This window comes from Accipiter gentilis, chromosome 9 (genome assembly GCF_929443795.1).
Source record: "Accipiter gentilis chromosome 9, bAccGen1.1, whole genome shotgun sequence".
Classification (NCBI taxonomy): Eukaryota; Metazoa; Chordata; class Aves; order Accipitriformes; family Accipitridae; genus Astur; species Astur gentilis.
The window spans coordinates 27,452,912-27,478,725 of NC_064888.1; the positions used below are offsets into that span (position 1 = coordinate 27,452,912).

At 36.3% G+C, this 25,814-nt stretch overlaps 1 protein-coding gene across 1 annotated transcript in view; it reads right to left on the reverse strand.

Moving 5' to 3' along the window:
• Positions 1 to 25,814, reverse strand: part of ADGRA1 (adhesion G protein-coupled receptor A1) — a 290,403-nt gene that overhangs the window by 222,331 nt on the left and 42,258 nt on the right. Inside the window, exon 2 of the mRNA XM_049810494.1 lies at positions 24,322 to 24,393. Coding sequence (XP_049666451.1) covers positions 24,322 to 24,393 — 72 coding nt within the window. The remainder of the gene's footprint in view (positions 1 to 24,321; positions 24,394 to 25,814) is intronic.

The following is a 25,814-nucleotide window of genomic DNA, read 5'->3' on the forward strand; positions in this document are numbered from 1 at the left end:
TCCTTTGTGTTGGACTACTTGGAATACTAAGTCTTCCCCGAAAATCTGGGTTGCATTTCAGTATCTTGTAAAACACTGCATACAACCTGGCACAACACGCACCCAAGAGGGTTTGTCACACACCAAGCTCTTTGGCACTTCAAAACATTTAAAAGGCAACCTACTGACATATGACAAATTTCCACGGACAGCAGCAGCTGCATGGCCTGGTGCTGTTGCCACTATTAACCTCAGTTACAACTTGATGGCTGAATTAAGTTGTCTGCCAGCAGTTCCAGCTGGCATAATACATTACTATGTGGTGTCATGCTGTTTATCTGTGGTCAGTGTTGTGACATGCTGAGCTCTATGTGTTTATCCTCCTTTTACAGATAAAGCTTAAATCCTGGAACTTCATGCCAAGTAATGATTTCTTTAAGTCATAGCCAATCCAAGCCTTACCAATTCCAGTTTTATATAAATTTCATCAAAATAAACTTATAAACAAATTCAGTTCTCTCATCTCTGCATGCTGTGGTACCGTACATGACAAGACTTGGGAAAAGGATGGTCCAAAGATGCAGCTAAATGGCAAATAAAGTTTCGTATCTTTATATTTGCTGGCTTTCAGATTGCTGCAAGAGCTGAAATAGTCCCTGGAAGATCAGTACAAACTCAGGGTAACCTCCTGCAAGCTGTTTTTGGATGGCACCTAATCTTGATTCCACAAAGATGCACAATCACATCCCACCTCCAGCCTCCATGTATCCTGGATTCTAAGTAAGTGTTATTCAAAGATGCATTTGCAGGATACCAAAAAGAATATCATTTGATCAGAGACAAGCGTATATGTAAAACAACAAAGGTTGTTACTTTGCTAATGCCCACCCTTTTAAAGCAAATGTGCCCAACTTATTGTCCACAGGCACAAGCAACCCACCCCAAGGTGTCCCATTTTCTGAGGTGGGTATCTACAGAGGGGTCAGGCTGCAGACCTCCTCATCCCATAGTCACAATAAGCAAAAACTAACCTGCTTCCCCCCATTATCATTTAATAGATATCTGCTGTACCAGAAATGGGAGACCTGTAAATCACAGTGTGTTCATAAGCTGTATTGCTCTAAATATTATATTTATTTCTGACACACTAAGTTTGAAACTGTATACAGCTATGACTTCAAACAGATTTCAGAATCTGATTTGAAGAATAGTGATAAAGGAGCAACTCCATTGTCAAGGTTCATTTTGAGATGCTGGGAATACTTCACAGTGGTATTTTGACAAACAACTTGTTATTTGAGAAACATCTATTTCTTGTCCTCTCCAGAGGTAAAAATAAGTTTAAGGGTGTTTTTTACATTTCGTTGTATTATATATCCATCTTCACAAACACTATTATGTTTATTACTGGGAAGCCTTATTTAGGACAAAAAAAAACATAAACTAAAACATGTTTCTTGTTCCATTTCAAAGTGTATTAATTTCTCTATTCGGTTTCCTTTCCTTAAAAATAGAAACATATTTTAAGGTGAGTAACTTTTTAAAATGTAGAGAGTGAAGCAAGGACAACCTTCCTGAGCAAAGCAAATGAATAAAAAGGACTTAATCCAGTCCTATGGTTGTTGATTGCATTCAGTACATAGTTCTGAAACCAAGATAACCCTTCCATTAATATTATAGTAAACTCACAACTAAAACACGTTTAGTAGGTTTTGAAATTTTCCTGCAAGATTAGCTTTTGACTCGTACACTGTTTTTAATGGCATTGACCTTCATTATGTCGAACAGTGAATCAAAACAAGGAGGCTGCTACCCGTGGGCCCACATGGAATCAACAGGAAGCATCCTCGTCCCTGCCATTTCGCTGGCCTCTCGGGATGTGACCGGACTTGCTCCTTTTGCCTGCTCTGAGACCGGGCACACTTTTCCTCCCTCCCTAATTACAGCAGCAACTATGACGAAACATTATAACATTACTAACTAGCTCCACCACAACACAAAGCCTGATCACTTCTAAAAGGTTACCTTCTTTGCAGTTACAATAATACTCTTTGAGCTGTTCCTCAACCCATATCAACAGCTCAGAGAATAATCAAGAAACAAACTCTTTATATGCTTTTCTGAGATCAAAATGAGTTTTAAATGGAGTTTTGGTTTTGTTATGTGGGGATTTGGGGGGAGGAAGGGGGTGATGCCTTTCAATTAAGGTGAATGAGAGTCTTCCCCAAGCAAGCAAAATGTGTAAGGAATGCAGAACGGAGCCCTTGAGGTATTTGGGGGATGGTGAGGGAAACAACATTAAAAGTGACTGAGGTGCCTCTGTTAAAACCATCTACTTTGTACGCACATGAACATTTCCTCATTAAAGATTCATAAGGACTTTATAGTTTTAATGCACATGTGGCCAGTGTTAACAGTTCAATAGCCAGAAATCTTTAAAAGGGGGGGAAAAAAAAAAAAAGGAGAGAAGATACTTTGCTGGTTTTTAACTGACTCCCTTTTCATGGGAGGTAGGAACCTCCCTTTTTAAACACCAAAGCACAGTTGCTGCAAAAGTCTGTCATTCTGAGAAAGGTCTGAACAGATGAAAAACAAATCAGTATTTCTGTTGTAATTCATATTCACAACCACTGCCCATTTCCTACTTCTGAATTTCTGCGTTTTCTTGCCTCAACAAAGGATGAAGTCATGTCTCTTAGTCACAAACCTTTCCTACAATCACCAAGCTGCCAGTGAGGAGCACCTTGAACGGCTCCTTAGCTGCAAAGGATAATAAGGCAAAAAAAAGTAGAAAAGGATTAGGGAAGGGAAAGAAGAGCCCTCCCTACATTAAGTTGAAAGTTTGAACACAGAAGGCTCACCACTGGATTTCTGTAGGCCAGCCTAGGATAATTATGACTTCAGCAGGATCTACTCGCTGTTTAAGAACGCACTGATTTTTTCTTTATGATCATTTTTTCTGGTGCAGGTTATACTCCGGTTCTACTACAGTCTGTTGCCTTTTGAAGGTGGAGACAACTCTTTAAGAGCAGGCATAATGGGGATGCATCTCACAAGCTGGGTAATGTTGATATCTCCCATCCTGTTACTTTATTTTTGCTGGAAAGGTGAAGAGCTTTCTGCTGCTCTTTTCCTTTTCATTTTCTTCCATGGTTCAAATGACCCATCTGACTTTTCAGGGGTTCCTTTACTTTTATCTCTGCCAAAAAGCTATCTGCACCTGGTAAAAAGCACTGACTTTAGACAGAAGACAGGCAGGCATCAGCAAACCCTCAGCAAACTACCCAAGCTTGTACTGGGAACTGAGGGAGGACTAAGTTATATGTCATTAGACCTCTGGCATAGTTGCGCAAAGGACGAGTTTTGCAGCGAAGCAAACAACTGGGTAAGGATTGCCCTGCAGAGGGATTACAGTTTTTAACTTGATTTTTTTCCCCCAAGACACTCCTAAAACATTTTTTCCAATGTAACACAGACCATTCACTCGTTGGCCCGATCTCCCCTTCAGTGCCCTGCAATGCATATCTGAAGCGTATTATTTTTAAGCAACGTGAACTACTTTCTCCTTCTTCTCTGCCGTGAAGAACGTGCGACTCCCTCTGCAGTATTCATCACTCATTCTAGGGACGAGGAACACAAAACATTTAAACGCAGGTTTCCAGCAGCGTCCTAGGCCAGGCCTAGCCAGCCTGCTCAAGTAATGCCACATGCCTGTGGTTTAAGCAGATTCAGAGCAATGAATTTTTCTCCTTTTTCAGCAGCTCTTTGGTACCCTCCCTTCTCACTGTGTTAGTACCGGCATCCCATCACACAGTCACAGGTGTCCTGTATTTACATCTTCCTAAGCTATCTCCACTGTGGTACCAACCTAAATTTTCCAACCCTGCTCTTTCCATCTTGATTTTTATTTAATCTCATACTCCATTTCTCCTGCTCCTATTTTTATCTTCCCTTTTACCCTTTCCACTAATCTTTTTAAAAGCAGAGGCCGTAGTCAGAGTGCTTTAAGTCTTAATATTACCATCTACGAAGATCACCTTCATCTCTGGTTCGGTTGAGGACGCATGGTTCCCTGATATTGGTTAATGTGCTGTTTGGCTTAGTGCTGTGACACTTCACTGCAGATGAGAAGCTCAAAAGGTATTGCTCTGCGCTCCATCCAGGACATGTAAATCCCTGATAAAATAGGCAGCATTCCTATACACTAATTTCCAATTCTGTCTAACTTCTTGTTATAGTAAATCCAATGCTAGTGTCCCTATATTAGTAAAATATTTAGTGTTATCTGTTTCACTTTCATTCCCCAGAATTATATGGTAAGAAAATTCTCTATATCCCAAGATAATTATCTCATTATTGGCTTCAGGAAGACAGAATATTTTTGTAGCGAATGACCACATCTGTACCCTGTCAGGCTTAGTAAGAGATTAATAATGGGTACTACTATTCGGCCTACAAATTTTCATGCTCGCAATATCTTACAGCTACATTAAGAGTGACAGATCAGACCATATACATACCATAAACGTTGGTCACAAAAGCACACAACTTAGCTGGTAGCAGCAACAAATTTTTGGGAAAACAGGCAAAATGTAAATTTGATCAATATAAGTTTGTTCAATAATACTCCGCAAACTTTGACTCAATATGAGCTTACTTTGTTATATATTCTTGTGATTATCGCATGTTCATATTCATATGCTTATGCTCACATCTAACAAGGGCAAAGACAATCAAATTGATAACTATACTGAAGGATATTGTAAAGAGTAAGAGCAATTCCCATTATGACACCTGGATTTCTGAGAAAAAGAAAAGCAGGTATTCGATACTTCTTGGTATCAGGTATTTGATACATCACCATGAGGAGAATTTCCAGGTTCCTTATGATGACATTCTATAGCCTACAGCCACAGCAACCCTTAAAACATTATTTCTTAAAAATCTTTTAACAGATACAATCAACATGAAAAGGCAGATAAATCTATAGGCCAATTGTCAGGGTTTTATCATCTTATACTTAGTATTTCTTAATTCATTCTGCTAAAATCATCTAATCTGACTTGCTTGTAGCAAAATTATTATTTTAGCAATTAATGCTTGTATTGCTAAGCTCTAACAGGTCATTCCAAACTCTGAAACCAAAGCTTTTGTCATACCACAAGACCAAACTCTAACAGATGGCAAACTTTTATTTTTCTTTTCTTTAGGGTTTTGTCCCCTCATTTTTATGCATTTTAAAAATAATTATTTTTTGCCTGATTGGCTAGGTTCAAAGGTTTACTGCATTTGCAAAATTTGTCTTTTTTTTAAAGTGACAATATGATATTAGCTTTTCAGGTGAGATACTGCTTTTTTCATTAAATGTTTTGTATTGGGTTCATTGTATAGGCATAGTAACCACTGATATTATAATTCCATCATCATGTACAATGACTTGGTAATCAGAATTCTCATACTTCAGTCCCCAATTAATGAGGCTCCAACTTTTCCATCAATGCATTTCATTCACACACACTACTGTTAATTATAGTCCAGAGCCCTGTACCTATCTTTGAACTCCTTTCTCTTATTTTCTTTATGCACACAAATCCAGCAAGTTACTGCAAGAATGACTTTTACTGGGAATTTCCACAGTGTTTATATATGATACACACACATATACTGTACCAAGTGAATGTTGTTAGATCATTGATTTCATTGTTTAATATAAATCTTTGCACAAATGTAACATATTGTTTAAAAGCTTGCATCTCAGCCAAATGAAAACAGGTCATTATTGAACTATGTAAGACCACATCTGAAAGACAGGGACAAATCTCTGCCAGATTTCAAGTCCGAATATTTCAAATCTGAACGTAACAGTGTTGAGGGAGGAGAGGGGAGTGGATAAAAATCTCAATTTTCCATAATTTCTTTAAATCTTGGCCAAAAACACTTTTCCATTTGTCCTCAGAAAGAACCCAGCTGCTTTTTAATGAATCTCTCTAAGAAATTAACCCCTGGCTTAACCTAAACCGAACCAAACAACAACCAAAAGATCTGATGAAATTATTCGCACTAGAGATTAAAAATACAGAAATAGAACAAATCTGTACTAAGCTTTCGGAAAACACTTTTGTACAGGGAAAGAGAAAAAAGATTTCAAAATTAAAGTTTTAACCTTTTAAATGTTTCATTAGAGAAACAAGTCCACATTTTGGAAGATTTTTAAAGGAAAGTTTTGTACAAATAACCTACATAATGTTACATTTGCTTGAAGGATGGCAATATGGCTTTTAATGACAGTATCTATTCTAGTCTAGGAAAATACAGTATAGAATTCTTTTAAACAGTTATAAAAACAGTGCATAAAACTTATTTAGAAAGAGTTCCATGGTGCAGTAAATTAGATGTTTTTTTTCTCAAAAAAGGAATTTATGACCCGTATTCATCACGCAACCAAGCAAACCTAGAATGGGTACTCGAACTTATGACGGTTCAGATTCTATAAAAAAAACCCCAAAGCAATCCAGAAGTATGTGAGATGTGTAAAAACTGGACTGTTGAGCATTATTCTAAGCAAAAATCATGCAGATCAAATGATTGCTGATGTATTTGTTGCTGGTGAAAATTGTGTTATATCAAGAATAGACTGACCTCCAGCATCATTTCAGAGAGAGAGGTTTATTTAGGTTAAGATAAACAATACTTCTTTGGCTCTGGTAATAACCAATCAATTTTGTGATGGCAATCACTGATTAGCTTTTAAAAAAATCTTCTGATAAAGGTTACCTGCAATAATAGACAATACAACCTGGAAACAGGAAACACAAATCATCAAGGGGTGGTGTATGTATGTATAGGGATATTTTCCTTACTTGAACTGTAACCTTCCTGGGCAAGGTGTGGTAAACTCTAATCACTTCCATTACCTCATCTCTGAGAGAAGAGGAGGAGGGAGCAAAGAGGGGTCAGAGGATAAGGACCTGCAGCAGTGTCTCCTGGTTCTATCAGCTCCTTCTTGCATTGTTCCCTTAAGTCTTTTCTCTGACATTGTTAGGAATGGAGCAAGTAAGAAGCAAAACAGCCACCTTCAATCTAATTCTATAAAGCCAGGTAGGATAAAACTAAACGGGTACACTTAGGCAAATATAACAGTAATAAAAATAACACTTAGAAATCCCTTGTTTTCAGCCATATAATAAAAGGAAATAAACATATGATTAGGAAAATACAAACAAATAAGCCAGAAAATAAAGCTTATGCATTCCCAAACTTAACGTACAGAAAATGCACAGAATAGCTGATGTGCAAAAGGAGAAATGCCAGTAAAGAACAACAAAAAAATTGCTTTGACTTTTAGCATTCTGGGATGTAGATAGCTTGCTGGGTAATTGGCTGATTGACTGTATTGCTAATTTTCTGGGTGAGTGGTGGAGCAGGCAGGCTGCCTTCCTTCAGGCTCACTGCTGGAAAATTGGCACTGATATTATACATACATGCACATGCATTCTCTTTTTAAATTTTTTTTAATCCATGCTCATTCTGTCTCACACAGGAGCCTGAAACTTCAATGGGAAATGAAAGGTAACTGCATTTAGAACAAATATTGCCGTACTGACAGTATTGTTCTGATCTATCAGTTTATACTTAGCTAACCTGAATTTATCCTAGCAACTGATGTGAACAGTACACTCCTGTGTAGCTCTAAGTTAGAAATTCTTGATGATTCGTGCTATTCTTAATGTCAGAACATTGACTTATGAGCTAGAGGTAATACTACCAAAATAATATTGCATATAAAAGGATCATTCTCAAAATCAAGATCGATATAAGTTGCCCAACTCTACTACTATCTCAGTGTTGAAACAAGAGAAGCACCATTTCTAGTTTTAGTTCAGCCTGTGGATTGAAGTAGGGAAGTCAGCAGCAGCTGCTCTCACAGATTACTCTTTTTGCATTAGCCCATTACTAAAGTTTGACAGTAAAATCTGTAAGCCAGTATAAAAGGTTCTTTCAGTCATTCTGCAAGACTGATAATGCCTTGCATGGTCCTGTCTGCTTTTTGCTGGCTCACCACACTTCATTAGGGTTTGTTTTTCATATATCCCATATATCATCTTTTAAATGTTGAACTACACAATGACTTAAATAGGTCACCAGAAAAGCTTTGGTTTCAGAAATTTTTCTTCATTTCATGGAAGTCTGACTGTGGATCGCAAAGTGTACATGTTGTTTACCCTTCTCAGCTATTTTATAAGTTTTAAGTTTTGTGTAAATCCAGTTCAAGAAAACAGTATCCACATCTGCTTTTATACGTGACTAACTTACCAGGAAAATCGGGCAATCAATGGGACTTCTTCATAATGTACCACCAGTGACTTCAATAGTGTACACAAAAGCAACAGATTTACCACCTCTGAAACATGCAAGCATTAAACTAATAAATAAATAAAAGTGCACAGCTAACGCTCTACAGTTCATTAAAAATGCTACAGTTTCAGTCCATTGAACCTCAACCTAAGACACATCAAGTATTTAAAGAAACGAATTTGCCAGGTTCATTTAGCAAAAGAAAGTATGGCATACCACGTCTTAGCATGTTACACAAGTTAAAGAAACAGCAGCAACAATGACATGCCTATACCGGCTTTTGCATACGTTGGCATGAGCCCAGAGTCCTGAAGAGTTCATGCTCTGGTTGCTGACATACGCTCAACTTCACGTGTCCAGTATACATCCTTCATAAATTATGGTTCTATGTTCTTTGTAAATATCAACCAGTTTCACTTCCCAGCCTGCACCTATCTTTTTTCCTAAAATGCTTGCTAATGAAATGGCTGCTCAGCGGCATGCCAGCTATGTTTTCTGAGGAAACACGGGCTATTCCTGTGAAAAAGAGTGGAACATTAGGGAGTAGCACCTCCATAACATGGAGGTGTGGAAAGCCACAAGGGCTACTGAGAGGCATTAGGAAAGCTGAAGAAATGAAACTTGGCTTAGCTCACTTGTGTGAGAATTAAACCCTAATTCTTTTATTGAGGAATTGTCACATGAAAATGTTTTACTGGATTTGTGGGGGAAATGGACCAAAAGTAAGAAAGAATACAGGACTTCATGCACACTTATGGAACTGTTTAAATAATTATACAGGTGTAGAATACTACATGTAAAAATGAAGTACATGTCTTGGTAGGTTATTTCAACACACTAAGAATAAGCAGACAGAACCATGTAAGAACACAATTACAATGACAAAGGACAGATTTTTTTTTTTTTTTTTTTTTTTTTATGATGGTATAGGAATCACATGCCTAGGAAATGAATATGTCACCTAAAAACAGAGAACTTATGGGAATTTTCAAAGGGGACAGACCTGAAATGAGAAAACAAAACTTTAGGACATGCATCTATTAGCACAGCAACTCAACACATAAGTGGGAAGACCAGAAATTTCCTTATGTCAGTATGAACAAAAGAAGAAAGTCTGCATAAAGCCCATTTCCAAGATGTGCTATTGCTAATCCCTTCCAGACAGTTTGGTGCCTTCCCGTGTTCCACATGCATCGTCCACCCCTCTGCAAATATTTATGATTTTATGATACCATTTTTCTACTTTTGTTAAATGTTTTTCCTTTCATTGTCACTGCTTAACATAAATGAGAACAAGGCAAGTAGAAAAGTAGGAAATGGCTGAATGAAGGAGAATTATGTCAGAACTACTAGCTAAGATGAATTTTCTCCTCTTATGGTAAGACAGAACCTGACTACATGAGTAGATAGGTATATGAAACCAGGCAGCAGCTGCTGTGCAATAACATAGTCAATAAGAAAAAAAGAAAAAACAAAAGTGAAATGTCTTGTTTTCCTTCTGAAGAAAAAGCATTTAGTTGATTGACACAGATAAACTACAAAGCAATCATCACAGACCACTACTCATAAACCTGAACGCAAGGAAATCAGGAGAGAAGCCCTGTAACAAGAGGTCTGTGTTTTACCCGCTATCTCTGTGCAGATGACAGTTTGAATTTAAAATTTTTTTAAAAAAAGATGATATATTTACTGAATTCTCAGTTCTAGAGAAGGCAAAAGAACCTCCCCCACCCCTCCAGTAATGTCAGCACTCAACTTGAAAATAGGGACAACAGAAATAAAAATAGGAAGTAGAAATCAATTCAACATCATCAGCAGGAAGTTTTAAAGTTTCACTGGGCTTCTCCAAGTGACAATTTGGTCAGTGCTGGATGGTTACACAAGACCAGAGAAAGCTGCTGCTTTACACAGACTTCCTAAACCCTAAAATTCCAGTGAATTTCCCAAGGATATTTACTGCATGTAGATTCTCCAGAGGGGTCTTCCTTGTATTCAGCTGTATAAAAGTTTTACAACATGAACACCACTTCTGAATGTTAAACTAAACTGAAATTGTACTTGTCTGAGTATTCAATAAACTGGATTCAAACCCATTTTTTAGCCTATAAGAAAATGACTACATTGTCATTACATACAAAATAAATCTTTGCAGATAATAAACTTACTTGTAGATACATTTCAGGCTTTGTGCCCATAAATATTTTTTTTAAGGATGTATACATTTCATGGTTATTTTCATGATGTCACTAAAAGATTATCATATTTTTGGCTTGCTTAGACAAGGAAAGTGAGTATTACACCATTGTTTATAAATGGTGAACCCTACAATGAGAAAGTGATTAGTTCAACTGAAAGGATAACAGTACTATAAAGTCATATGGATAAAAATAGGCTATGAGTACATTTAGATCACAGATTAGAAAAAGTAGAAATTTTAAAAAGTTTAGCTATTACAGAAATAAAGATCTGGAACAGCCTTCAAATTATTAGTTCAAAACACAGTTTGAAACTGTTACAGAAGGGGGTTTATGCCTAGACAGGTCTTACTAGAGTTAGAAATTGCAGCTTGTGACATGAATTTTTGCTTGTCCGGAGCTGAATCATCTCCAGGCATCTGCAAGGATCAGAACTATTTTTTTACTTCTTGCTTGATGCAGCGCTTCTCCCCTTTCGCTAAAAAAGACTGAGAGGGAACACTGGATGCATAGTTTATGCTGGCAACCTGAACTGGTCCAGTACTGAAAAATTTTCAGGTGTCTGTGTTGGTATACCTTGCTGGCATACTCATGGTTAAAGTAACTGTCAGATTTGGACTGATAAGGATTTATTGGTTACAGTGGCAGAGACACGTAAAAAGAAAATTTTAAAAAACCCCTCTAACACATTACAATTTCTTCTCCTGTGACACATTATAATTTTTAGGGATATTATTTTGAACTGAAGTTTCAGTGTTCTTAATGGAGTGCTAGAAAGCAATTAATGGACTGGCTAGTTTATGGTGTATATGATGAGAGGCAGAGTTGAATAAATTTTCTTTTTATCCCTGGAAACTCAGCCTGGCTGCAACCCATTCTGGTCTTACATTCCTAAATATTTTTGTAAGTTCACGTAACTCTGTACAGTAGGAAAGCTTAATACAGTACTCAAAATTCACTCAAATAGGAGAATTGTCCCTTCTGAGGCACTTGCACTTCTCAGAAATACCTAAAAGCAATTAATGGTACAAAGGGGAAAAAAAGCTACCAAATTCTCAACTTAGCTGCTGACACAGTACAGAAAACACTGTTTTGTTCTGAACACAATGTACTTTAAACTCCCATTTCAGCTGAAAAGCATGTCTTTAAGCTCTTTAAAAAAGTATTAACTTACTTTGCATTAAGAAACAAATGTGAATATTGAACATAAAAAAAATTGGAAAGAACACTTGGTGAAAATAACAAATGCACCATGTGTCTGGGGAATGTACATTAGCTCAAAAACTTTTTTTTCATTGTCTTTCATTAATTTTCATTAATTATAGCATCACAGCAGAAGTGTTACAGTTACAGTTGAGAGGGTATGCTTTTTAATAAACTTGGTTTTTTTCAGGTACCTACAACTAAAATATTTTTTCCTGAGTTAGCATCTTTCATATTTTTTCATAGACAGAAATGAATTAATTTTAAGAGATTCAAGCTGCCCCTTTGGCAGTTTTCTGGGTTATAAAGACATGATAAGAACATCTTATTTATGCTTCAACAAGTTTCTTGCCTTATGCTAACTCAAGTGGCTTATCTTTAACTCAAACTGCTTATTTCTACAAGATGAAGCTCCCTATCATTGTGTAGAACAATTTTATTTTATTCTTTCAAGTTCACAAGCAAATAAAAATACACATTTTTATTCCAGCACAATGCTTCTCTCTGTATTCTCCTCAGCCAAACACTTTCTAAAGTAGAGTATAGAGGAATTTTGTAATTCTTTTTTTCTCAGAATATGTGCATAGCTCAGACTATACAAACATCCTCTATAGCTCTCCCAGTCACTTTCCATTTCAAGAACGAGGCAATTTGTGTTAACACAAGACAGCTTATCATGTGCTAAGTCTGCATGCAATTTTCTCGTGAGAACAACCATTTTGTACCTACTTGACACATGCAGCACTATACTACACCCAACTAATCAATTCTGTCTATATTAAGAAGTGGGGAGAAAAACTGCCCACAGCTGTTATATTACATCAGCTTTCCTAACTACTTCAGACAACTCATTTTGGGGATTTTTTTTTCTTTAAACTAAATTGGCATAAAATGTAGCCCTTCTTTCTATTTCTTTTCAATTCTATGTTTTTAGTTTGCCTTCTCAGAGATTATTGGTGAAGTACAAGTGTCAGAGAACAAGCTATGCTTTCTGCAGACATCCCCAGAAGTTTTGAGAGCAACAAGCTCCCAGGGTCATTGGGTACCCTTGGAGGATTTATACACCAGCAAAATATGAATGAGTAATAGCACATTTTCATCACAGACCTCACAGATTGTCTATAGACAAGAACTTTTGGAACAGAATCACTTTTTTTTTCTTGCATGTAAGCAAATGATAAATGTCTGTCAATTGATAATCAAGTCAGAGATAGAGACACAAGAAAAAGGTACCAGTAGGGCCCAGAAAACTCTCTGGGATGGAAGGATGGAGTTTGGAGCTTTTCTTCTGATATTGACTTTTTCCCAACATCACCATAAAGTTGAGATGTTCCTATTCAGAACTTGAGGACCACATTGCATATGAATACAAGAAATATTATAATATTTTTTTGAGTTTGAAAACATTATTCCATCAATAGCCTACAGTTGAGGGATAAAAACCACAAAATACCAAACACAAGGACTCTGCTGTCAACTTGCCTTGCAGCTCACTTCACAAGATTAGCTCAGTTATCGATCAACTAACACTTATTTTTATCAGCTTGACTTCCCAGCATGCTGCTCTGTTACTTCACACAAACTGTCCTTAAACCTGTTTTTCCTACTTCTCCAACCAGTCTGCTATTTCTTCATAGAAAAGATACACAGCTTGCATCAGTCCTAAGTGGTACAGTTCAGTGTTATCATTCCAAAAAGATTCCATATTATGTGAATACAAAACAGCTGAAATGAAATACTGCCATCTATGACAAAGATGTTCCTGTAACTGCTGTGTCCTCACAGAACATTTTTATTTTGCCATGCTAGCATTTCCAACAGAAATCTGTTTTGTCAGGGAAAAAATGCAAACAGTTACACTCAAAATTATAGCAATGCAACCTGGCAAACCACTGACATCTTAAATATCCTTACTATACCACATACATACCAGCAGTTGGCAACTTCATGCCCAAGCTGAAACCATGGTTTCATGCCAGAACTGGAGGAATGCAATCCCTGCAGCACATTCAGAATGGCATAAACGCCCGTCACGCCAATGAGCAGCGCCTGGGAGGGAATGCAGTGCTGGCAAGTCTTATGTCTCATTATGAAGCATGGAATTAAGAGCAAAGACATGGCCTCATAGCCCATGTTGTTTCTATCAGAAGGAAAAAAATACCACAAGAACCAGAGAAATGAATGTGGCAGTTTAGGAGACAAACAAAAAACCAGGCTTAAGGTAGGAAGAAAAGATGGGAAACACGCTTGGTTCTGGACCCTTGCACTAAAATTATGGGACTGATTTTACTAACCTATTTTTCAGAGTTAATCACCGCTATTTTTAAAAGGCACTGTAATACCCAAAAGGAAACATCCTCTCTTTTTAGAATTACTGCTCTTTTTGCACATTATGGTGTAGCCGCTCTCCACAAGTAGGCATACAGGGTATTTTCCCGTTTGTCATCCTCTAAAATATAAAGTGTGTGATGTCTAATAGTCTGTATTGTAACTTTGAACTGGTAAATAACAAATGACTAGAGGAAAAAAATACATTATCTTTCTGTCAGACTACATTACAAGTGCTTTGATAGTGACTTCCTGCTTGTAAGACAGTACGTACGTCTATTAGAAAGAGGGTAATGTAATTTTCCTTTTAATTTCTAACTCCTGTTTCTGACAACCATACTAAGAATAACAAGAGTTTTATAATTTCTGATATAATGCTAAATCTCTCTTTGATACTGCACACTAGGACATAATAGACTCTGGAGTTCAGAGAGTTTGGTGAGGCTTTTTGTTTGCTTGCTTTGTTTTTTTTGGGGGGGAGGGGCATCAAAAAATGCACATACTCAGCTTTTGCATTACTAAATGAGTAGCTTATTGTTAGTCATAGGATGCAATCAAGAGATCCATAAAGGACCACAGAATTAAAATTAAAAGGTGATTTTTTTATTAAGTTTACCCAGTTTGACTTGTGACATTGATCCTGCCTCTGTTTCTTCTTCTCTGGTTTCTCAAAATTTCTATGCAACAGTTGCAAATTAGATATCTTCCTTCTGTGCAATTCATTGAAATACTGCCTACAGCCAAAAAATAGTTACTTTGAAACGCATTTTACCCTGCACTACTTTACTTCTATGTGAAGACCAACAGTGGTTTTTCCAAGTTCAGTTTTCTGTTCCATGACGTTTTCAAAGGATCCTTCATGTCTGCTGTTGCCTCTTGCTGCTTATGTAACCAGGCCGGTATTTTCATCAAGCTACAGTAATCAGGGCATCCGTGGATCTCTCTCGTTTTATACTTACAACACTGAACGCAGAAAATACATATGCTTATGTCAGTTGTGATGATAGTACTGGGAGAAGGGGAATATCAATTCTGCAAACTCAAATTCCTAGTGCTGGGTCAGGATTCAGTTTATTACATTAACTCTTGCTCGGCATATTTCTAATTTAATATTTTTCACAGAAAAAAAATGTATACATTCAATAGGACAGCTACAGCTGTCTTCTATCCGTTAAAAAACCAAGAAGAAAAAAATATATTTTTACAAGTAGACCTATTTGCCAGCAAGATTCTATCAATTTTTAATGACAGTATGTTAATACAAGTGTTTTATATATGGATCCATGGTATTTTTCCCTGTGATACTTGATTACACCAGATTATATTACTGAAAGAATAGACCACATTTCTGCCTGGACTAAAACCAAGCCTAAAAAGCCTGTTGAGAAGACAAGAGGATGGCCTCAGCCACAACCCCTGCAGCTCTGCTAGCCTTTGTCACAGCGCTCTCAGGTATCGAGATGGGCCAGCACTGCCTCAGCCTTGTCACTACGACAGCCAAGGATGACAAGTTGAGAGTCGTCTCCACCGTTGTGTAAGACCCATGCACCCCATGTGCTATTCAGCCTACACCATGCTCCGATCGGTGCCATGGGATTTAGTGAGTTACTTCAGTTGTTGTAGTCAAAGCTGAAAATTTTTCTGACAGAGGACAATTTTCTGCTATAGAACCTGCCTTTCCACTGCATACAAAAAAGTGTGGTTTACATTTACTAGTAAACTGAGCTAACAACTGAATTTTGTGATGCGTGGAGCTGCACAAAATATGTCAACTGAGCATCAGTATCCTCTGTCTGCACTTATGTATTTGTGCCCATTAAGACTGCTTCCCAGTCAGGCTAGAAGGAATGCATCAAAAATAAATAAACTACTCTATCCAGATAAGGTAAAAATGTAAAATAATCAGTATTACATAAACATCAATATACTTTTTCTTCCAACGTTTTCTCTCTCTAGATACAGTGAAATCCCCCAGTATTACTAGATTTGGAGATATTAGGTAAGCAATACCATTTTGTAGATGAAAAACATAGAGAGGGGGAGAGAGATCAAGTGTGACAAAGAATGAATGAAAATTTATGGCAAAGTTTTAAAGAAGAGAGTCCTTGATTTCCAATCATTTGTCTCAAATAAAAGCATCTTCTTTCCAAAAATTTTCTTCTTTCAGAAGACTCTTTTGTTTAACATCAATATATAAGTATTATATTACCTGACTGTATGCTACAGTATGCATGAAATTTCCTATTTACACAAACACCTTTTTGATTAAAAAAGATTAACTACCTTTAAGTAAAAGACATAGTAGCTAAAAAGCTGTATTTTTATTTGAATGCAATGCCTAAAAGATAGCATCTTCCAGGATCAAATGATGACAGAAGTAATCTGTCAATAAATAAATACTGTCAAGCAATAAAGTTGTCTAACTTCAACAGTCAGTTGGAAATTTATCCACTATGAATAACATAATTTTAGCTAAGCAGGGTGATATGGGAAACTTCTTACTACAACATGACATTTTATTTGTAATAAAGAAATAAAGAAATACAGAAATTTGTATTTTTGCCTGATTTACAAGATATAATTAAAATGTTTTAAACATTAATGAGGAACCTATATATGATGCTAACCAAAATATCTTCAAAGTAAGGAACTGAAGATATTCTGGTGCTACAACGATCATTTTAGTATCTCCTTTCAGTCTGATATCAAACTTATACCAATCCATGCCATTAAAATTGTAAGATATTAAAATGATTTTATAGAAATTGGATTTTATGGAACTAAATGGATTTTATGGAAAAAAAATTTTTTTCTGACATGCATTTAATTATTTAGCAATAATTCATTTAAATGTTACAAACTTCATTGACAAATATATGAAGGTAGATATTTAAAGAACACATTCATTTAAATGGACATCTCTGTCTTCTGTCTGTATTAGAATAAACGTGACATTGGTGTTATTGAGTAACATGACCAAGATTATCACCATGGCAGAGGACCAAGCACCAATGGGAGGCAAAATCCCGGAGCATCCAGGCTGTTACCACCACAAGGGAAGACGAGCCATGGTGGATGCAGAAGGAGCCCCGGGATGGGTAAGTAATCTGGTCCTAACCCAGAGATATGGTGCAAGCCCAGACAAAACTATCTTTCAGTGGCTGACCATGGCATTCATGATCAATGAAAAATTGAGATGGCTAAGCACCTGTGTGTATTAAACTCGGAAAAATACGGCCCAATTTACTGGTTTAAACACTCATTTTCTTGAGTGAAATAGAAATTGGTTCTCTCCACGCTCCAGGATAAGCCTTAAAACACATTCATTTCACAACAAGCTATTCTAATTTTAGGTGATAAATAATTATTATATGGGTAAATATTTTCTTCCCTCTTTCTGATCTGTCTGCTGTCTGACATCTGTTCATAGCTTTTTCCCCCCCCTCTTCCTGTATTTGTAAAGCTCTTTATTTTCTGAGTATCTCCAACCCTTCAAACCTGTTATTTGCAATAGCTGTGTCTCTGGAAGAACAAGTACTTTAACTTCAGTAGTTCATGAATTTTTCAGAGCTTTCCTTTTTGAGCTCAATATTTATAATTGTCTTAGTACTGAATATATTGCAGGCAAGCATATGTAACATCAATTTAAAAACTGCCTGCTGTATTAGCTGCATCTAGAAGTGACAAAGGCAACTATCCTGCTTCATGCAAACACTAACATCATCATAATTAGAAAGACAATCTCTTAATCTGACACTGAAACCAAAAGGGTATTTCAAAGTTCAATGAGCACTGAGAGGAATATGGACTGTTTTCAGTCTAGTTTAGAGTATGTGCAGAAAGCACAATCTTGCTCCAGGAGAAAAATCATTCCCCATGACTATTCCCATCCTTCCTCACCTACTGGAATATGCTCAACCACTTCAAATAGTAACGCAGCATAATGAGGTTTTTGTAAACAATTACAATGAGCCAACACAATAAGAAATTTTAAAGGAAAAATTGCTTAGATTTCCCCAGGACTCCTAGACATATTACTAGACAAGGAAAAATAATGGTTAGAGTATTTGTCTTTTTATTCTTTGAGACTATTTAAGGTGAATTTAAACAAAGAACTTATTTGCTATCATTATCAACTACAACTAGAGAATTTATTAAATCCATGTGGGACTTGAAATACAAAAAAAATTGGCAAGAAAACTTCAGATGCTTGAAAGGATCTTGCACTGATTTTCCCTTCTCCCTATTTCTCCAAATACAAAAACTAGCTATTTCTCCAAATACAAAAACTAGATAAAACCAAACAGTTTCAGTCATACCATGACTACTTACACAACAAACAGCTCTAAGAAACAGGTTTTAAAATTGCCCTTTCCCTGAGTAACATCACAGCATTTCTCCAAACATGGCTAAACGGCATTTGAGATCAATTAAAGTGGTCATTTGAGGTCTGCAAGATTATTAATCTATTTTCTGTTAATAGCCCTTGCACGAAGTTAGGGGCACACTCCTTAGTTCCTTAGTTGCAGGCTCTTTTAAAAAAAAAAAAAAAAAAGAAAAAAAAAGAAAAAAGCTGTACAGTTGGATCCTGGCTGTCATTCTGAAACATTATTGGTTTATAATAACTAGTATTGTTCTATTTTTACAACAATCCAAAAAAGAACATGAAATTCTAAATTTAATTAATGAAGTTTCTAACTTGAAAGATGTCATACATATGTGTTGAAAATAAAATTGTTCAACAATTTGCTTAAGCATATTTCCAATCCTTAACAGTGCCTAGGAAGAACATCTCTGTTTCTTCATGTGTATGTGTGCACACGCACATTTCAAAAGTATAGGCAGGAAAAGAAATGAAGTGGCCAGTAATTTAAAGAATATAAATTGCATGTTTAAAGCAGCACATCACTATATCAAAAGGTAAAACATTTATGTTTTACCCTTTCATAACTTGAGTTTTGCTAAAGAACACCCAAATACCATCTTTTTATACCAGCTGTTTAACAACATGGGTTTTTCCTATGGTCTAGTTTGTTTTGCCTGCCTTTCCTGCCCTTTCATTCCCTCAAGTTAATGTGTTATTAGTTCAATTGCACAGCACAATATATAGTTGCAGAATGTCATACTGAAATCTACTAAAGTAGGTTTTATGCAATCTTATCTAATAATAACTGAGAACAACATGTGACTACACAGCACTGCCACACAGTTGGTAACTTTACAATACAGCAACACTTAATAAAAGTACATGCAATCTAAGTGAGACCTGGTCAAGTAAGACTGACCTATACAGCTAAAAAAATAAAATTAAAACAAAAAATAAATTCAATGCTAATTTCTTGCAAATACTTCAGTATTTTTCTTTGTCTAGAAACATTTCTAGGAATATTGGGAAAACGTAACAGCAAGTTTCTGTAAAACAGTTCACTGTTGAAGTGTTAGTGCCTGGCATGCTTTTCTTCTGGGTCAGCTGTGAAAAATATGTGTAATCTTGCTTAGTGATCTTTCACCCCGATTTCCCAAGGAAACACTGCTTATGCAATCACAGTTTGTGTATGTTTGTTTATTTTTATTTGCTGGTTCCCTCCAAATAGCTTCTGAACCCATTAAAGAGTTTCAGCCACAGGGGACAAAGGAGCAGCACTCTCAGAGGTAATTATGCTCCTATAAACTTCATGAAAAAGTACATTTGGTTATGGAATAGAGGGAGAGACTTCATACACCCACTTCAGAAAATGTCAAGTACAAGATCCACCCCATTAAGCACCAGGAAGCCCACAGCAGAGAGGCAGCCACGACAGATTGCCCCCAGCTAGAGGTAAAATGGAGAGTTAGCACAGGACAGGGGCTATCCAGGCAATTGTGATGCAGGGGTTGCTGGGGAGGGTAAGAAAATTAGTAGTGTGGATAATAGCTCAGATACACATACTGGTTTGTGCCAGCTGACATCAGGATGAGGATATAAGATTTAGTTTTCTAGTCTAGATCTTGACTTTGGGTCCAGCGCAGCTGGAGCACCTGGCCCAGCAAACTCAGTCCCTGTCCCCAGAAGCATCGTGTGGACTACGGATGCCCAAATATTCTCAAGCACAAAAGGACTTGCCACAACCATTACTAATAATATCACTTTGCTGCACACTGTTCAGAGACTGCAATGTCTTTGGAGCAGGGTTCATACCATATACGGCCATGATAAGGTATCTGCTAGTAACTTGGTAGTCTGCACTAGCCTATGATTCCTTGGGTAATAGCAATGGTTAACTCCAATGCCCGTAAGTTAAAAAAACACACAAATAAATAACAATGGTTTTTAAAAAAGCAAAATCTAAGTCATAGATTTTTCTATTTAATATATTGTTCCAATTTATGGAATAACTATACCATCAAATGAAATACACTTAATTTTTCAGTTGTTCAGATCCTCCAAATCACTGTTTTGACTGTTTACGGAGACTTACTTGAAAGGACTACCTCACTATTTCATGGCTTGGAAAGCCCACTTTACCTTTCTTTCATGGTACCCAGAGCATATGAAAAACTTATTCAAATGTCTGCAACAACCAATGCTGTCCTGCTCACATTAATGCATCTCCCAAGAAAACAGGACACTGACTACAGACAGGGAAGGCACTGGAACCGAAACCATTACAAGCTGTCAAGTCTTTGCCGCAAGCTTCGGATCCAAACTGAATTCTCAGCCTCCTGAATGTGAAGCCATCTCCACAGGGTGTATTGCAGAAATGCATTCAAGGTGCTCACTCTCATCTCTAGAATTTATGGCCTGTAGATCTCTTCCAGTTAAATTCCACAAAGCTCTTCATATTTTAACAGTTTCTTTACCACATTTGCTGCAAAAAGGTTTATTTTCTTACCTACACTTCTGATTTTATTCCAAATCAAGGCCCATATAACCGAGCACCATACAACACTGACATTTAGAGAAAGTTTTTATTCTCGCATGGTATTTAAGTAATGATAGTCACTTCTTAATGCTTCTTGTTAGTACTACAAAGTAAGCCCATTGGCACAGATGTGCATCATGATCCGGATGCCATAAGACATTTGTGAGCCACCTTTCCAAACCAGCACAAGGCAGCAATTCTTAATTTCAGAAAACTCAAACTAAGTGGAGAGTGCCATCTCTACAGACCACTCATGAGTCACTGTTCACACACATACAAAATACAGAAAAAGCACCTTTTGTGAGATGGTGTTTTTCAAGGCATTTTTACAAACTGCCCAGTAAAAATACTAATGTTTTGTAAATGTATTTTGATCACTATTATATAGTTTTTATTACAGACTTTATTGAATGTTTCATTTTTAATATTAATAAAGTATTAGTAAATATAGGATTATCTTTCTGTTACTAAAAAGGAAATAACTATATCCCCAAGCACATTTTTTCCTGGCTGGCTATTTGTATCCCCTGAAAACCTAGTATCAGATTTCCTTTTACAGCCGTAACACAATTTAAGACAATCTGAAATAGAAACCTTGTAATATTCACGCTATGGTTGAAAAAAATGCAATTTTCTGAGAAGTCTGCAGAAACAAATACAAACTAGGTCTAACTATATTTTGAAAGAATTGCATTTCATGCATAATATAAGAGCTCTACAATAGTCAGCTTTAAATAAATTGATTCTGTCTTACTCTTAGAATGGACAGTTAAGGGGCAAACAACTTATGTTTCTCAGTTTGCATGATTAATGTTGCATAAAATGAGGAGTCCTAGTTTGAGACAACTGCTCAGTGGGCACCACTATCTCGCTTGTGTAACATACTGTTGAGAACTTGGGAGGACTAACACTTCTGTAATCCAATTCCTGTTGTGACAGAATAAAACAATAAGGGGAAAGTTGTCACTAGCTCAGAAAGAAGGTTTGAGCACTCCAGGTTAGGAAAGAGCCAGAATATACAAGTCACTCAGTTCCACCTGAAATTTTACTTCTCCTCAGAAGTTTTCGAGTTTGACATTGAATGATTTCGTTTTCCACGTAAGCTAACACTCTTCTGGCTCATGATCTCATGGCAACCACAAAAGAATTACAGACACACATGATTCTTGTCTCTATGGCATTCACATCACTAATTTTTTGTTCTGAACAGGACCACAAGGAGTGCAAAGCCAAATTAAATGAGTAATCCTTAACTTCAGCACACCCACATTTCTAAGAACTTGATCTTGTAAACTTAATATTATCTTAAAGGAAGCTGGATTTTCCTGCTACTGTACTTCCTAAGATTCTCCACCTCCCCTTTCAGGCAAGGAATAAAAGTTCTTGTTAGTCTATTTTGATGAGCCATGAGCATCGAGAGCAAGCAGTTGCTGTCATAGTTCTCCATTTTAAGCACCTGAAGGACCGCTCTGAATTAGCTTGTGTGGAAAAGGCAAAGCTGGGGCAGGTTTGGTCCAAGGGTTAGGAGCACTCATCCAGATGTAGTTCATTCACACCCACCTCCTAGATTATTTATTCCAGCTGTTCTCACTCCCACCAACTGAAACTGGGACTTTGCAGATATTGATAAGAAGTGTATGGGACCAGAGAACAAGAAACAGAACATCTGAATCTGAGGAGAATGTCATCACCTGAACTCTAGTCTTTGCTTCAAGGACCCCTTATGGATTTTGTATTAACATCATGGCCAAATAACATTATATACAGAGGAGATGAAACTCACTTATTTCATCTGTAAGGTTATGAAAAATCAGTACAATAAAATTAAGAAGGTTTAGATGATGATACTTGAGGCTACACAGCTAAGGCATTTTTTTGTTTTCTCACTGTTCTTAATACTGTTTGCAATATCTTTTCAGGTTGAAGTATTTCTCTAATTAGATAAGTAAAGTTTTTAAAAGTACATGCTCAGTATCATTCCCCAATGTAAATTAAACCTTAAAAAACCCCAGAGGAAATGTTTTCCGTTATTTCTAAATACTAATGCTTTACTTGCAGTACATTAGAATTTAATTTACTAATTTCCCTTCTTGCAATAAATTTGTAATCCTATCCTCTATTCTAAATTGTTTTGTCTAAAATACTTGTAAACTTCTTTATAAACTTCATAGCATTGCTACACCTAAGATTAAACCAGTTAGTAAATAATACTCTTCATTCCATACCATTCAATATTGCCAATATTAAAGAAGTGTTTGTTACATCTATAACTATATGCAGAGAAAATGTAGTATTCCTTCACATAACTCTTCAGATGGTTAGCTTTATCCTAATCCTTCAAGGTGCTTAAGGGATTGCTCCAGACCTTGAAATACATTGTTTATTTTTAAATTGCAGTTATAATGTTCAAATATCTCAGTATCATACACTTACCCACCTTATTACACAACTATAAACAGCATGCACATCACACATATATAGTAAAATATTAGCGAAAGTTGATTTTAATATGTAATTTTTTTGCATATGGAAACATTCATAAAACAGAATACATTCATGCATTCATGAATGTAGCAACTATTTTCTATCAACAGCTCTACATAATGAAGGTATTCTTACAAAGCAATATAAAAATAATTTAGCTTAAGCTGCAGGAGATATTGTAAGATAGGCATGATATAATTATTCATTTTAGATGTACTGGCAAAGTAAGTTGCCTATAGATATAAAAAATAGCCTTTTAGACTTGTTCACATGATTATTCTCAAATGAGTGACCTATATTACAGAAAGCCATGTTATTACAGTATAGCTATTACTGCTTATTTATTCCATCGAAGTTTCCAAATGTTTTCGTCCTAACTCATTAGTTGCTCCTGAGCTGCTCCTCCCCCCTCCAAATATTGGCTAGAAATACACGGTCATGGAGCTTTATCAATATCATTGTCTGCTCCAGTGATAAATGCTGTCCAATTTCTTCAGAATATAATTAACATATAGAATAGAATTAAAATGGGAGTATTGGAGACCAATGAGTTAAATAACCCAAACTACACGTCGGGTATATTAGCGTTACCATTACATATATCAGTCTTCACTGTGATAGTGTACATAGTGTAGTACAAGCCTTTGACTGGATGTTTATTTTAGTTCCAAATTGATGGCAGTGCTTTCCTGTATTTTCCAAGTCCACCCCCATTCACTCATTTTTATGCTGCTTCTTAACTTGATGAACGCCTAGAAACTCTACTGTGCAATACAGTTCAGGAAATCTCAACTTCATTATCCGACGTTTGTTTCTATATTTAAAATACAAAGACTTTTTAATTGAAGGTGGAACGAGGCTGATCAGTTACTCACAGTCTCTCCAGGGATCTCAGTCCAAAGAAAGAGCCGTTCTTCAACCATAAGATCTTGTTGTTACTCAGAATCCTACAAGAAGTCAGGAAAGAATCTGGTTAATAGAACGTGGTAATACTGCTGATTAAAAACATGTAATTACAGTAAATGACTGTTCTGTAAAGTACTAATCACAAAATTCTCTGCTTCATTTACATTTTCCCACCATAGCAGTAAATAAAGATTACCATTTCCTGAAGTGCATAGTTTCTTCTTTATTAAATAAAAGCACACTCAAGAAATATGTCAACAAATGAATTTGGGCTTCAACTTGAAAATTGTAACGCTGATAAATGCCCACACTTCACTAGTAGATTCTAAATTACCATTGGCAATGGTACTTGTTGGGCTTCCCAGTAAGCAAAAAGGCTGACGAAGTAAGGGAGGTGTTAAAAACTGTTCCAGTAGATTAGAGGACAATACAGTTGCTTTGCAGTGGCTGCTACGGCAGGAATGTACAAAGAATGATACCATCAATTGCTGATAGATACAGAGAAAGCATTTCATTTTCTATAGGAGAGACAAACAAAAAAACACCCCTTTACCACAAAAACAGACTAGTTCAAAAACATTTTCGTGTTGCAACCTCTGCATAGTAAAAATTCAGTAATTAAGCTATGCCTGGCCCATCAAGTACCAGCACCATTAAGTACACATGCAAACTGGCCTTGCACACAAGCTATTGAAAAAGTTGTCTATTCGTCCTCTTCATGTGAAACTACTGTCATTGTCACAAATGACTCTTTCTACTTCAGTAATTTTTCATCGCTATATTTTCCCAGCTATTTCAGAAGCAATGCAATACAAACTTTCACTCATTCTGACATGCACTCTTAAAAACCTTACAATATACAAAAGAAATGCAATTTGGTTTAGAAGCTCAAGAAATTGTTTTTTAAACAGATCTAATGATTATGCAATGTGCAGAAGAAATGTTTATCTCTGAAAAAATCTAATTCAAACTGCTTGAGAAATGAATCTTTTAATGTAACATTTACAATATACTTCTCTAGTGCCCAAAATTCCATTTCAAAATAAGAGACATAGCTTGCAATAAAGATAGAAATGCACTCAGGCATCTGAAAGCCCCCAGAAGCCTATGTTTACGACAAAATATAAAATTTAGATATATAAATATGCTCCAATATATGCACAGTCTATTGCCACCAACTAGGAAACTCCACATCTCACAAGATCTTCCTTCTACTTCTCAAACTAAAAATCATATGTAAGACATTAAATAGTTCTCTAGTCTACCAACTCTTCACTACCTTCTTAGCAATACCTTTCAGCAGTGCCATGATGAAAGACCACAGACTGTTTCAATTTGTCTTATTTGTAAGATTTCCTGGACTTTTTAGGTGGCATACAGTGGCTAAATTGGAAAATTGTTTTAAAAATTTGAATATCTAAACTAGAAAGCGTAAATACGTGAAATATTCTATTATTTTATT